General features: G+C 41.1%; 1 protein-coding gene across 3 annotated transcripts in view; it reads left to right on the forward strand.

The window, feature by feature from the left end:
• The window catches only part of LOC131679033 (6-phosphofructo-2-kinase/fructose-2,6-bisphosphatase 1-like), a 298,237-nt gene extending 283,637 nt beyond the window's left edge, over positions 1-14,600 (forward strand). For all 3 annotated transcript variants that reach the window (XM_058959556.1, XM_058959559.1, XM_058959558.1), the window contains 6 exons: positions 3,468-3,547; positions 3,614-3,997; positions 4,066-4,206; positions 4,269-4,596; positions 4,653-4,780; positions 13,768-14,600. In XM_058959556.1, the coding sequence (XP_058815539.1) occupies positions 3,468-3,547; positions 3,614-3,997; positions 4,066-4,206; positions 4,269-4,596; positions 4,653-4,780; positions 13,768-13,866 (1,160 nt within the window). In that variant the 3' untranslated portion in view covers positions 13,867-14,600. The remainder of the gene's footprint in view (positions 1-3,467; positions 3,548-3,613; positions 3,998-4,065; positions 4,207-4,268; positions 4,597-4,652; positions 4,781-13,767) is intronic.
• Positions 14,601-14,824: the final 224 nt, after the last annotated feature.

The following is a 14,824-nucleotide window of genomic DNA, read 5'->3' on the forward strand; positions in this document are numbered from 1 at the left end:
AATTAACCAATAATACAGGTACAACGACGCAAACCAACAACTAGCATCGCCAACAAAGAAGCAAATTCCGATGAAGACGGATTTACAACAGCGACCCGTAAGAGCAAGAAACAAATAAGAACATCTGATCATGAACAGCAAGAAAGCAGTACCGATGATGACATGGACGGGAACGATTATGCGAGAGAAGGCAGACTGAATGACCCCCAAGCGGCTTCACCGCCAAGTAAAAGGATCTCAACACGCAGCAGCAAACTGCGTCAACAAGATCTGGCAGATAGGCATTCTTAATTCTTTTCTATTTTTACTTATATTGTAAAAACTTAAAAGATCCACTCAGTTGTGCTAACGCATTGAGCCGTGTCAAATAAAGCATAATAAACAAAAAAATTAAATATGGGAGGAATTTGGGATTCAATACGCCCGCGGTTCTGAACCGTTTCCACATTGCCCGAAAATGGCCTATATGATTCCAAAATTAATTCAAAGTTTTGCTTATCTTTTTCGCAGCAATTCAATTTTTTAAATCAAATTTTCTTATTATAACAGATTTTTTTAAATATATATGTCAGAATCTGCAGGTGGGCGTGCATTGTATGTAGCTCAAATAAGGTTCAATTTCCATCCCCATTTATAGAGTTGGAGTTATGAAATATTCTAAAGTCTTCTGAAAGATTCTGAATTTCTCAGGAACTTTCTAAAGTTTCCACAAATAATTCTATTTTTTCCAATTTTGAAGTTTCCTGAATTCTAAATCCTTTATCTGAAGTCTCATAAAATCATTTTTTGAAGCATCCTAAAATTAAATGCTTTTTATATGTTCTATTTTTTTAAATTCCTGCAATTTTCACTACACTAATTTCTTCTAAATTATAAATTTTGAAATCTTCTTAAAAATTCTGAAGTATTATAATTCACCAAAAGTTTCCGACATCTTTCGCTTCCTCCTTAATACATTTGATTGCAATAGTGACGTAAACGACATATTGGTCGAATTTCACTTTTTCGTATTTATGAGTTCGCTAGGCGTGGCTTGCAAACTTGCTTCGTTTAAGGCTCAAGTTACCTCAAGGCTTGGTAGTATGCGTAAGAAAAATTGTGTTCAGCTTTGCCACCAGATTATCCATTTAAACCTTTTCAAAACTCTAAAAGAAGAATATCAGTCGATTTATTAGATCATCATGATCCAATTCATGCAAAATACCTGCTGGAAAAACCATCGGCTTAGCTGGATGGTGCTTTTGAAAAAGTGGCTGTGATTTTTTGTCACACTACCACACCGAGCTGGGGTACGCAACACAACTGCGCAATGAAAAAACCACAGCCACTTTTTCAAAGCACCATCCAGCTAAGCCAATGGTTTTTCCAGCAGGTATTTTGCATGAATTGAATCGTGATGATCTAATAAATCGACTGATATTCTTCTTTTAGAGTTTTAAAAAGGTTTAAATGGATAATCCGGTGGCAAAGCTGAACACAAATTTTCCTACGCACACTACCAAGCGTTCAATTCTAACACATGCTTAAAAAAGGTAACTTGAACCTTAAACAAATACTTTTCTGCCGGATGTGAGTCCGAAAATATCAAAAAAATTGTTGCATTTTTTCTAGTATAATTGCAGTATTCTAGTCAGGGCACTGATTGGACATTGCAAACTCAATTCTCATATGGCTACTATTCAGCGTGCTGAGTATTAGTCATGTGATCTTTATGAATCCGATTGCGGAATCATTTGATAGGTCACTGCCCTGGTTCTCCAAACATAGATGAACCTATTTACAGGAAGCTCAAGGATATGCTATTATTCTTAACCCAGTGTGGTAAAGAGCTATAGACTGTATCAGTAAAGCTCATTATTCCTTCGGGAAAGGTAATTAGAGGCTTGGTTTCATTGACAAAATTGTTGCTATTTTTATAATTAATAATATTGAAAAAATCATCAAATGCATATTAAAACCGATCCTGACGTACTGGAGACAAACGGAAACCGCCATTTTGCATAATTTTCTTTCTGTTTTAAGAAAACGATATGCTGTCTCAGCACACTTAAATCGTTTTATTCTTAGGAACGCTACTATTTTTTATGGTCAAAAAGTTATTTAACAAAAACTTGAATACCTCATAGCCTATCAGCCTTTGCTATACACTTTCTTCAATAAAATTACGCTCCTATGTTCAGTTCATCTACCTGAAGTGTTTTTTATACTGTTGAAATATTGTAGATACCCAGTTTTGAGGAAAAACTAATTAGAATCACAAAAAATTGCTTTCACATTTTTTTTAAAGGATTTAGCCCCCAAAAGTCGCACTCACACGTGTTAAAGGCGTGTATTGATGACAAAATTTGTATGACGTGTCATAATCGTGAATGGAAAATTTTCCATAGAAAAAATCATCAATTTTTAACTTTTATTTATATCTTTGGGTTCATATGGTCTATAAACAATCGGTGAGATGCATTTTGAAGGAAATGAGTCAGAGAATCTAGAAAAAATTGTTATTTTTGGTTACAATGTTGCCAAATATCTTATATTTCCAGTTTAAAACAAAAACTGTGGTTTTCTCACAACTCGTGTAATTTTTTTTGAAAATTATTATGCCATTGTGTTCCTCAGACATTTTTACACATAAAACATCTAAAACTTCAATATAACTTGAGCAAATCCCTAGATATAGTGAGCAAAAAACTCACAATTTCTCATCATGTTTCTTGCTATATCTAAGTAACTAAGTAGAATTTCAAAATTCTGAAAGCGCCACTTTGTAGAGATTTTTCAAACAAGTAATGTGGCAGATTTTTCAAACAAGTAATGTTTACCCCAAAATGGCGTTTGTCATAAGATAGCACAACAGCGACGACACGATAAAATAATAATTTCTAGTCTAGACTAGAACATATGACAACTATCTCGTAAGAAAAGCGGCATATCTTCATACCATCAAATAAAGGGTCAATATATGTATGATAAGATTAAAATACCCAGTTTAAACAAACATTTTGTTGGGAAAATCCGAGAGAATTTGATATTCACAAATCATCATATATACTAAGTGAAGTGACGATTGGTAATAAAAGAGAGAATGTTCTTATCATTGGGAATTTTTTAAAGCAACCACCCTAAAATTCCACAAATTTTCCGTATTCATTCGTTTCGCAATCGAAAGGTGTCATGCCTGGCTGATGAAATTGTTATCTACGTAATGAAATTAATTGCAATGTTTTTTTTCTAATCAGGGACTGCGACTGTTTGTCGAGTGACTGTTATCAACTTTCCCACGTTCACTTTTATTGATCGGGATTAGATTGATTTAATCGCAATCCCATTCGACAATCGTTAGTTTACTATAAGAAATAAGTATACTAGTTTTTTTTATCTAACGTAGTTTTAAGTGGTTTTAAACCTATAAAGACCTATATTAAGAATTTTATCTTTGTTTAATATTAATATTTTTTTTCGTTTTCCAGTTTTTAATGTTGAAATAAATGCCACCGCCGAAACTCTCAGGGAAATCTCCTCATTCTTCAACGCGGGCAACAATGTGGCGGTAAGCGATATTATGACATAAAACACGCAAGTTCCTTCTTTTATGAACATTGACTCTTTTGCACAGATCATCGATGGTATGCACCTAACCCGACAATCTCGCCAGTTCTTGGCCAACTTCTGCTGCGAAAAAGTTTTCCACCATCTGCTGATCGAGTTCAGCTGCAACGAGAAAAGTCTGCTGGATAACATTGAGGATACTGTTCGATTCTACCACAAATTGGACCAGAACATCGACTGGGAGCGACGATTGAAGGAACGGAACGAACAGTACACACCTCAATTCGAGTCGTGTTCGGTACTCGAAGGCCCACTTATCACGGTTAACAACTCAGAGGACCTGAGGTACCACTCAGTTACGGCGCAAGGTATTAGGGGTGCAATTCCAACTGCGATTCTTGGTTCGTTGGCAGGCCCAGTAATACGGCACAGAACCTTTTATTTGAGTCGGGTAAGTCTGGCTGTTAATGTGTACAAATAATTCAGAACCAATGTTTGAATGTGTATTTTTTTACATAGCACGGTGAATCTGAGTACAACGTTCTGGGCAAAATCGGTGGTGATGCAGATCTGTCACCTCGGGGTATGAAATATGCCGAGAGATTGGCCAAACAATTGGGAGGACCTGGCTCAGCTCCAGATTGCCCAAAACCTAAACTTGTAAGTTTCAAACAGACTGTTTTTTTTTGCAATCCTACCTTAACTTGCTCCCACTCCTTTAGATCTGGACCTCCGAGCTTCGTCGCACAATTCGAACGGTGCAGAATATACCCGGTCCGCGGGCCGCCCTCAAGGATCTGAACGAAATAGATGCCGGTATATGTGAGGGACTGACGTACGAGGAGATCCAGGAACGTTTCCCTCAGGAATTCGCTTGGCGCGATCAGGACAAATTTAAGTACCGCTACCCGCACGGTGAGTCCTACCTCGATCTGTTGCAACGTGTTGACAACGTGGTGCAGGCGCTGCTTGCCAACACGGACGTCCTGGTAGTATCGCACCAGGCTGTGCTGCGATGCGTAATGGCGTACTTCAAGGGAACGAAACCGGGTATGTTGATGGGCATTGTTAGTAGTTATTTTATTGATTATTATTTTTAATTTTAGATGATGTTCCTTACATTAATGTTCCACTGCATACACTGCTTATCGTGCGTTCGTACGGATATGACTTTGAAGTAGAAACAGTCCCACTGAAAGTGGAATGTGTCGACACCTATCGTATACAGCCGAAGGTAAGTTATTCATTGGTGTATTGCCTATCGACTCAGATGTTATTCGAATCTCATACTTCTTAAAAGCTTCATGCGTTTTCATCTAGATTTTTAACTTATTTTTTTCAACATAACAAATAACTTGTGTATAAAGTCGTGAAAAACACTGTATACTATGGTGGCAGTTATTTTTTCGATGTTGTAATTTTATTCTTCGACTGTCAAAAAATGAATCACGGCACCAAAAACTGGACAAAATTAGTGTGAAATTGAACCATTTTAACACGTGCCACAAAGCGATAAAAGTTTTATATGAGAAATAAAGTTCAAGCACACTATGGAAGGTTTAATAAATTAGTCGATTCCTGATTTTATAACCACTGCTGAAAGCATGAAGAATTTTTCCTATAATGTGTTGCGTTCCAACGGAAAATGAATGAAATATATTCATTATTACTAACAGGAATATGCTGGTTCATTATTACTAACAGGAATATGCTGGGGGTACGTTTAAGTTTTCCTCGCTACGGCTGTCTTTCCGTGATCGCTATGCGTGCTAATCCCCCGGGTAGGCGAAGGGCACGGTTTGTTGTTGTTTTCTGTTGCATGGGCGCCGAGCGGCTCGCTTAACTGTGTAGCGCTGTTAACACTCCTCCCGGAATGCAGTAAGGGTCTCCCTGAAGCATTCATCTCAACGCCTACGTCCAGGACAGCGAGTTTAATGGCAGGCCTCTCTTAGATTCCGTTGGCCGTCTGCACCGTCGCCCATCTCACTTGTCCATCTGCACCAGGTTTGACGCAGAAAACTCGACCCTTCGGGCAGCAGTGTCGCCGTAGATTTGAGTGCACGATGATGACAACGTCGCCGACTGCAATGGGTTTTGCTGTTGTGAGCCATAGTCTCTAACCCACAACTTCCAGAATCGGTTGGCCATGGCCTGCGAACGTTGCCAGCTGTTTCGTAGAGCTGCAGAGCTATCGTCGAATGGCACCCACGGTCGTAGGCCGTTTTGCGTACCCAGCAGACAGTGATTGGGCGTCAGCACTGGAGATTCGTCGTTTTCCAGCGGGACGCTAGTGAGTGGCCGCGAGTTGAGAACGTTCTCAACTTCCACTAACGCGTTCTGGAGCACCTCGTGAGTTGGTGTAGCATTTGATTGCAGCACAGTTAGGTTTCGTTTCACGGACTGAACCAGACGCTCCCATGCTCCTCCCATGTGGGGAGAGGCTGGTGGGTTGAAAGTCCATTCAGTTCGAGCCGTAGTGAACTCCCGCATCAGCCGATCGTCGTCGAGTTCCTGTAGCGCTAGCTGTAGCTCCTTACTGGTGCCCTGGAAGTTTGTGCCACGGTCGCTGTAGATCACTGCCGGAACTCCCCTTCTAGCGAATATGTTACGTATGACCATCATACAGGAATCTGTCGTCAGTGTGTGAGCGAGTTCTAAATGTACGGCTCGAATGGTAAGACATGTTGCCAGTACTCCCCAACGTTTCTCTGTGCGTCGTCCGACGGATACCGTCATTGGGCCAAAATAGTCTATCCCCATGTACGTAAATGGTCGAGCAAAGGCAGCCAGCCGAGCGAGTGGTAGATCGGCCATCGCAGGTGGCTGCGGGGCAGCCTGGTTATTTTTACACTGTTGGCACTTCTTCCGGTTCGCACGGTATGTAGCCTTCAGATGTGGACTGCGGAATCGCTGGCGAAGCTCGTTGATGATCGTCTCATGGTTCTGGTGGTTGAACTACTTGTGTGCGTTGGACACGATAAGTCTAGTGATGTGATGATTCCGTGGAAGAATCACCGGATTAGCGGCATCGTAATCTATGAACTTACATTTTTGGGTTCGGCCGCGGGTTCTTAGAACGCCGTTCTGGTCGAGAAAGGCGCACATCTTGAGTAGTGAACTGTTGTTTTTTATAAACTTGCATTGCTGGGTGGTTGAGGAGGGTTCGTGCAGGACTGCTATCTCATCGGGATACGCACTGCGCTGTGCAAGACGAAACAGGTTGTCTTCCGCTTTTCTTAGCTCGCCGCGAGTCAGAGGGCCACTCTGCCTTGGTTTTTTTCATCTTAGCTTGCCGCAGGTTGTCCACGAAACGGGTCACATAAGCCGTTCGGCGCGGTAGAGAAGACCATTCCGAGAAATCATGTGGCTGAACCACTGGGTCCAACGGCACGGTATGAAGCAGAAGATGAGGCCGCAACTCCTCTTTAGTCGATCCGAATGAGTGCGGGAAAACAGGCCATGCTTCCTTCGGTTGCCAGAGAAAATCGGGACCGCAAAACCATCGACTGGAGGCAGTCATATCCGGAGCTCGTGTCCATTTAGTTCCCTCGTCTGCTACGTTCAGCTTCGTTGGCACCCACTGCCATTCGTTGACGTTCGTCGTTTCCAGGATCTCGCAAACACGGAAGGCCACGAATTGGGTATACCGACGGTGATCCGAGTTGAGCCAGCAGAGGACATCTCTGGAGTCAGTCCAGAAGAAACATTGATTGATTTTGACGGATAGCGATTTGGCAATGGTTTCCGCTAATCTCACGCCTATCACGACGGCTTGCAATTCGGACTTCGGAATTGAGAGAAATTTTAGCGGCGCGACTCTTGTCTTTGCTCCGACCAGTCTGCATTCGATGGTTTCTCCTTCCTGAAAACGCAAATACACTGCAGCTGCGAAGCCGTTCTCGCTTGCGTCGACGAACGTGTGCAGTTGTACCACCGTTCCGTCCGTCGCGGATGTGAGTGTTCGGTAGCATCGAGGTATTTCGATAGACGATACCTGGGGCAACACTGTCAGCCATGCAAACCACTTTTGAATCAACGACTCATCGATGGGGTCATCCCAGCCGACTGAAGTTTTTAGTTGCATTAGGAAGTGTGCTATGAGTCCTAAGGAATCAAATATCATCATTAACGTACGAAGCACTTCGCGTTTTGTCGGTCGTCGCTGCCCACTGATCAGTAGCTGCTCGAACCGCGGCGACATTTTATATGTGAAGCAGTCTGGTGAGGTGTTCCACGACATTCCGAGAACCCGTTTTGACACGTGTTTGTCGCCGATACTGAGGCTTTTCTAATCGGAGCCTGTTTCGCTCATGGCTGCCACAACTCTGGATGAGTTGGAGATCCAGTTCCGCATTTCGAAGCCTGCTGACCTGTGCACTGTCTGTACTTCTCGAACCACTTGTATTGCTTCCTCCTCAGATTCCACACTCAGAAGCATATCGTCAACGTAGTGTTGCTTTACGATTGCGTGAACTGCTTCTGGGTGTTCTTGTTCGAATCTCTTTGCATTGTAATTTTTTACGTATTGTGCCGTACTCGCCGAGCAGCATGCGCCGAACGTCATTACCTGCACTACGTAGACGCTAGGGTCGATATCTGTCTCGAAGGCCTTCCAGAAGAAGCGTTGGTAATGCTGGTCGTCCTCCCGCATCCTTACTTGGTGGTACGGATGTCCCCGCATACCGCTGTCCGAAACTCCCGGAACTGGATCAGCACACACAGAAGAGATGTCAGTTGGTCTGGGGCTTTTAACAGACCTGAGCTGAGTGAAACTCTAAAGGCGGTAGCAGCTGCATCCCATACGAGTCTCGTTTTGCCCGGCTTGTTCGGATTGACGATTGGAAATATCGGAAGGTACCAAATTCGTGGGCGGTTTACTTCCAGCTCTTCCGCAGACAGCTTACGAATGTAGCCTTTGTTAATGTGATCCTGGATTTTCGCGTTCAATTCGCCCGCCAGAAGCGGATCCTTCTTAATGCGGTTATCTAGGCATCACCATCTGTGCAGTGCCATCGCTGCACTATCCGGAAGTCGGACCGAATCGTACTTCCATAGAAGCGCGGATTCGAAACGGCTGTCTACGGGCCGAGTGAGTGATTCCAGCATTGACTGTGCTCGTTGGTCCTCGTGTGACAGAAGTAGTTTACTTTGCTTAGAAATCCCCAAGCTGTCGAGAGTAAAGTAACCTTTGACGAGTTCGTGAAGATCTTCACCGGTCTCTCGGTTACACTGGCAAATCTGTAGCGCGTGATAGTTTACGTAGTGCCCGGCATTTTTCTCCCACACGCAACTGCCGAAAACAATCCAGCCGAGCCGTGTTTTGATTGCAATCGGCTCATTTGACTGTCCTTCGTGACCCTTCATTGCATATCCTAGAGTGGCATTATCCAAGCCAATTTGGATTCGCGGATTGGCCTCGTTATACGACTCAATCGGTAGTCCCATGAGGTGCTGGTATCTCTGCTGCAACTCCGCGGTAAGGAGAGTCGGATCGGATCTGCAAATTTCTGATCGTTCGTAGACTGGAGAGATCATACCTCTTGATCGGGTTCGTTGCGCTGAAGATTTGAAGACTAACGTTTTGTGATCTGTTTTCGATCTTGGTGGTTTCGCCTGTCCACTTCAGGCACAGTGGATTGTTTGGTCCCTTTAACCCGAGCTCGTCTGCTAAACTCTGTTCTAGAAGCGTTAGTTCTGAGCCGTCGACCGGAACTACTCTGAACAAGATCTCCGACTGCATTTGGTGCACGTTGCAACTTTTCTCGTAAACAGTCGCTGCTATAGGAGATTCACCAGATGGAGGGTTTTCGTAACCGTGAAGCAGAGGATGGTGCAGATATGTACAGCCATTCGTTTCGCATGGTTTTTCTTGTCTACATGACCCGTTGTGTTTACGCAGGCATTTGCGACAAAGTTTGTAAGCTCTTACTGTCACCCACTTCGAATCGTAGCTTAAGTCCACGAACTTTTTGCACTTGGCCAGCATCGTACAATCCCCTTTGCACGCCACGCACTTCTTGGTGTCAACGATGGTTGGTTTCTGTGGAGAGTTGGCTGGTTTCGAATCCTTAGAGTCTATTTCCGAGTGAACATTCAAGAAACCATCCCGCTTAGTACTGCGAAATCATTGATCGCTGTATACCGCACTTGCATCCTCTGCTGTCTCGTACAGCCACGCACAGAGGATCCACTCCATACAAAAACTGGACAAAACCTCAAAAGTAGTTTAAAATGTCTGAAAATATCATCTAATTTTGGGGCGTTGATCTCGATTTTGATTAAATTAGGACGCTAAAATGAAAATTAGACATCCTAGGGTGGTTCTAAAAGTTTTGTTTTTTTTTATTTCTCGAAAGTGAACTTCATTAACTTCTCAAAACAGATACTTCGTAAGTGAACAGAAACATTTTGATTTCCTTGCGTAGTCCTTAGTAACGAGTTAGATAGGGTGGTTCCAATTTATCAAAATCTGGTGAATAAAAAATGATGTAATTTTATAAATTTGTTTGTAGATCTTCAGTCCAATCTGAATACCATCGTAGAAAAAATAATCCCTTCATAGCTCTTTTTCACTTATTTATAAACGTATGCGTTTAGAATAGTTTTAAAAGATAGCGTATCTTAAGATGTTTGGTAGAATGCCTTAAATTTTTATTGGTTTATTTATTTATAGTTATCGCCAAAGCTATTAAAAGATGACAGGTTTATTTGATTTTGATGAAGATCTCAAATCATGCTCTACTATGCTCTATTCACAGTTGCTCATACAATGCATACTGCAGCTAAGCCGCTCAATGCTTTTCCATTGATTTTCATGATATGATATTGATGATATGAATATCTCTCCTTGTGGGTACTGACTTGGTGTTGCGTACGAAAACATCCTGAGCATTTTTACTATATTGCTGCCTATACTTTGCACTGTATGTGTATGCTTTGAAATAGAGGTGTGAGCGTTTTTGCATGAAACTCTCACCAATTTGGAAGTGAATTATTGAGGGAGATTATAAATTTGATTGTTGATTGTGATAGCTTCAATAGGGAGTTTGTACTTGAAAATAAATGTTGCATTACTGGCCAATAACTAAAAATCGGGTAAAAAAGAACACTTCTCACACTCGCGTGTTTACTTTACATCGGTCACCAGTAAAGCTAACGACCAATACCTACCAAAGAGATAGGATTCATGGAAAGATATAATAATAGTTGCAGTTAGTTTGCCTCGTTGGCTTGTATTTATTTGATTTTTTCTATACTGCAGATAACTGTGAAAATGTAGAAACAAGAGTCATAGTTGCAAGACGGTTAAGGCATACTTATATTTGTATTAAGGAAATCGCCCCTAACCCTGAATTTACAAGCAGTGTTCAGAAAAGAAATCCACCGGTGAATAATAATGCAAAACTTCATGAAATCAAAAAATACCATGCGTCTCCATGAAAAAACTAATTTTACAAATGTCCAAATATCAACCTTTGGCGCAAAACGGCGCAAGATGGCACTATGATTTTTGAAAACCAAATAAAATTCTACGTCAGTTGTACTAGATGAGATCCTTCAACACGGTTTTACCGATAAAGAGATGACACTCTGAATGAAAATAAGGCCGCGTTAAACAACATAGTTATAATGATTTTATTGGTAACTTTTTAAATACTCATTATTTCTCAAATCGAAATACACCATTGAATTCCTGAGATGATTTTCTATTAGAAACGTATATGTGTTGTTAAATTAACGTAGTAGTACCTATTGGAGCGAGATGAATTAGAATGAACAAAAACTTTTTGTCACTCAAATTCTTGCAGATTTTCAAGACCTTGTACGGTTCAAAAAAAATGTAGCACTTATATTTTTCAATCGATTGACTCAAAAATTTGGCGAATACAGCTTTAGGTAATGTACATTTAGAAAAAAATATAAAAGGTGTGAAAATCGACAATAAATTTTGGAGGTTTTGGCCGGCCCGGCCCCACTGTGCCACGTACTGAAATCCAATAGGTTCGGAGTAGGGTTGTTCCTTGAGAACCTGGCCCAGCTCAGGTTCAACGTTGGTGGCAACCTCCCTACTAACTCGTATCGCAGCGATGCATTGTAGACGAAGTCGCTACCCTCACACGCTTGAATGGTAGCGACTAAATCCTCAACTTTCAGCGCGAAGTTCACCACTATCTCCAACTTCTCGATGCTCGGCGACGGCAATGATCGTATCTTCTTGATAACCACCTGCACGATTGCTTCTGGTCGTCCATAGAGCATCTTGAGAATTGAAAGGACTCCCGCAACGTTCGATGGGTGGAGCAGGCGACATCTTACTGCTTCCAATGCTCTTCCGTTCAAGCACTTACGCAGCCGTAATATATCTTCCTCATTGGAGAATGCGCACATCTGAGTCGACGAGTTAAACATCGAGAAGAATAGCGGCCAATCTTCCGGATTACCGCTGAAATCTGGCAGATCCTTCGAAACTGCCTGGCGTGCGCCGATTTGACTTCGATACAACACACAAGCCGTGTCGTCACTGAGCCCATGAGCTGGAAGGGATGATCGCCCAACGGGAGTGGAACGCTGACCTGGTACAAACGCATTCGCTTCGGCCCATGATCCAGCCTCCGGTGCGGGAGCGACTGATTGTCGCATAAGGGAGCTGGCCCAGTCTCTTGTTGGCCGGAAACACGTTGTGGGGGTCGTCGGAGTTGGATATTAACATGAGTCGCACGCTGCTGATCTGGAACCGGAGCCTGGTGCTCTATAGACGCAATCGAGTTCCTCGGTGGACGTTTCTTTAGTTCCTCGGCTTCAGATCCGCAGTCAACCTTCTCGCCGTATCCATCCGTGTCGTCTATCCACTTCGTCACCGTCGACATTGATAATGATTGGGGTTCACTAACAATCGATGAGCAGTCGCTACCGCCCTCTAACAGAATCTTGTACTTGAGTTCTAAATATCGTCGTTCCAATTCCTTTTCCTCCTCTAACCATTGTAGTTCCAAAGCTTGTCTCCGTTTGGCCTGACTTCCGATGCTGCTTGCCTTGCTCTTTGACCGTACAGTGGATGTGGTACTGCTTACGTTGGGGATATGCAGAGGGGAAAGGGTTGGATCCTTTGCGTGTTCGCAGTTCATGCAAATCCAGCTCACGTTAGCAATCCCTTCTGACACTTCTACACACGAGAAATGATACCACTCATTGCAACTATCACACTGAAACTACTACCTATGTACTTTATTGATTTAATTTTTGCTAATTTAATCTGTTTCTCTTTTCTCATTTTTTATCTTATTATTTTGTTAGTTATTTATTCATTACAATCATTTAACAAATTAAAGAAATTTTACATTTTTTTATTTAATTCTTTTCATTTGAATTATTAAATTTATAAACTTTATTCATTTTATTTATGAATTCATTTTAATCATTTGGTTAATTTTATTCATTATTTATTTTGCTAGTTTTATTCATTTTGTTCATATTTATCTAATTGATTTTATTTTATTTGTTCATGTATTAAATTTATTTATTTGATTTATTTTGCTTATTATTGTTCAATTTATTTCACTAATTTTGCTAATTTTATTAATTTAAGTAATTTAATTAATTCTATTTGTTTTGATTATTTTTTTAAAGAAATTGTGACATTTTGTTACATTTGACGGAGGAATTTATTTTGGGAAATTTTTGTGCACCTAATTTGTGAATAGTCCTCTACTAGAAAGACAGAATAAGATTAAGATCAACACTTTTAAAATGGCTTCGTTCCGTTTTTCCAGGACTCGCAAAAATAAGTCAGTTTAAAGTTCAGTTTGGTTTGCTTAGTTTCCTTTGAAAAGAAAACATGTAGATTTCCAATAAAAATCACTAAACATCAAGCTAGATAACGTCACCATTTACGACTAAACTTTTTATTCTCGTTGCATTGTAAATACTTTCCAATCTAATTCTCATCCTCTATAAAAAAAACAAGAATCGCGAGAAAAGAATTTTCCCACAGAATATTTTTACTGCCAAAGGAAGCTGCTCTATTCCAAATCACTAACGCATTATACCCATCCAAACAATCAAACTTCAGTCAAACCGGTTGATTTGATGGAAAATTCATAAGTCATTGCCTCATACATCCGTTACAATATAGAACCATTCGTTCACACCGCAGATGGTGGGAACGAAAACCAAAAAATTGCCAACACTAACTGATTATTCCGCCTATTTTTTTCTGCGCAGAACTGCTCGACCACACGTACGACGGCGGACGCTTTGACCACGGTTCCGGCGCATTTTGATGCCCCACTGACACAGCAACTGTCCACCACGATCAGCTAAAGCGACGATCGATGATTCACTATAGTATAGTGCTGCAGGAAAACACATTGAACACGAATTGATGACAGTCCAATTATGAAAAAGGCAGCCGCTAAACAAATCTCCGGTTCTTCCAAAATATTCGTACAAATGATAAGTTTTGCCAGGAAAGGTGTTATTTGCGATTTGAAGCAATTGAACTTTAACGACTTTTTGAGATGTATCAAAAAAATGGATTGTTTATCGGATTGAGATTTAGTGAAAGTCAATTTTTATTCACACACAAGTCGTCGATATTACTTACATACTTTCTTAATTACAACTTTTCCCATTGACTATCCTCTGACACACAATGCAAGTTAGTAAGTAATGTAGGATGTTAGGGTCCGAAAGGCAGATTAATTTTAATTTATGATGCACACAAATGATGAAGTGATTGACTTGGGCAATGTATAGAGAGGTGAAATCAAGTGAAAAAATGCATTTTAATATACATACACACAAACATATAATACCATAGTTAACCTGCTGATCCGTTTAATTGTAGTTGACGATCATGCTTTATTTCGTGATTCAAAAGCTATAAGCTAAAGTACACAGATACACTAAGAAGAATCTGTAGAATAGCATGCGTTAGGTTTGTACATTTTTAGTTATAATGTTAGTTTTCTATTGGCAGAATGAACGTAAAATCGTGAAAGGTTTATCCAATAAAAACAACAGTAAAAAGTCATTAAACAGACTGTAGTTGAGAATGCGCTGGCCTTTTCTCTCGCATTAGGTGCGTTCAAACATGTCCGAAAGCCGCTCAACCTAATATCGATTTTGGTGCGATCTTTCACGAGAAAACTATTTTTGCAACGCTGTTCCCGGTTCAATGAACACCTTTTCGCAGAATGTGGCCCAGGACTTTGCTGTCTTGCTTCTCATTTTACCATTCGATTTCCAACTATAGCACAGATGCATCGCCATGCAAACT

The sequence above is a fragment of the Topomyia yanbarensis genome, chromosome 2 (genome assembly GCF_030247195.1).
Source record: "Topomyia yanbarensis strain Yona2022 chromosome 2, ASM3024719v1, whole genome shotgun sequence".
Lineage (NCBI taxonomy): Eukaryota > Metazoa > Arthropoda > Insecta > Diptera > Culicidae > Topomyia > Topomyia yanbarensis.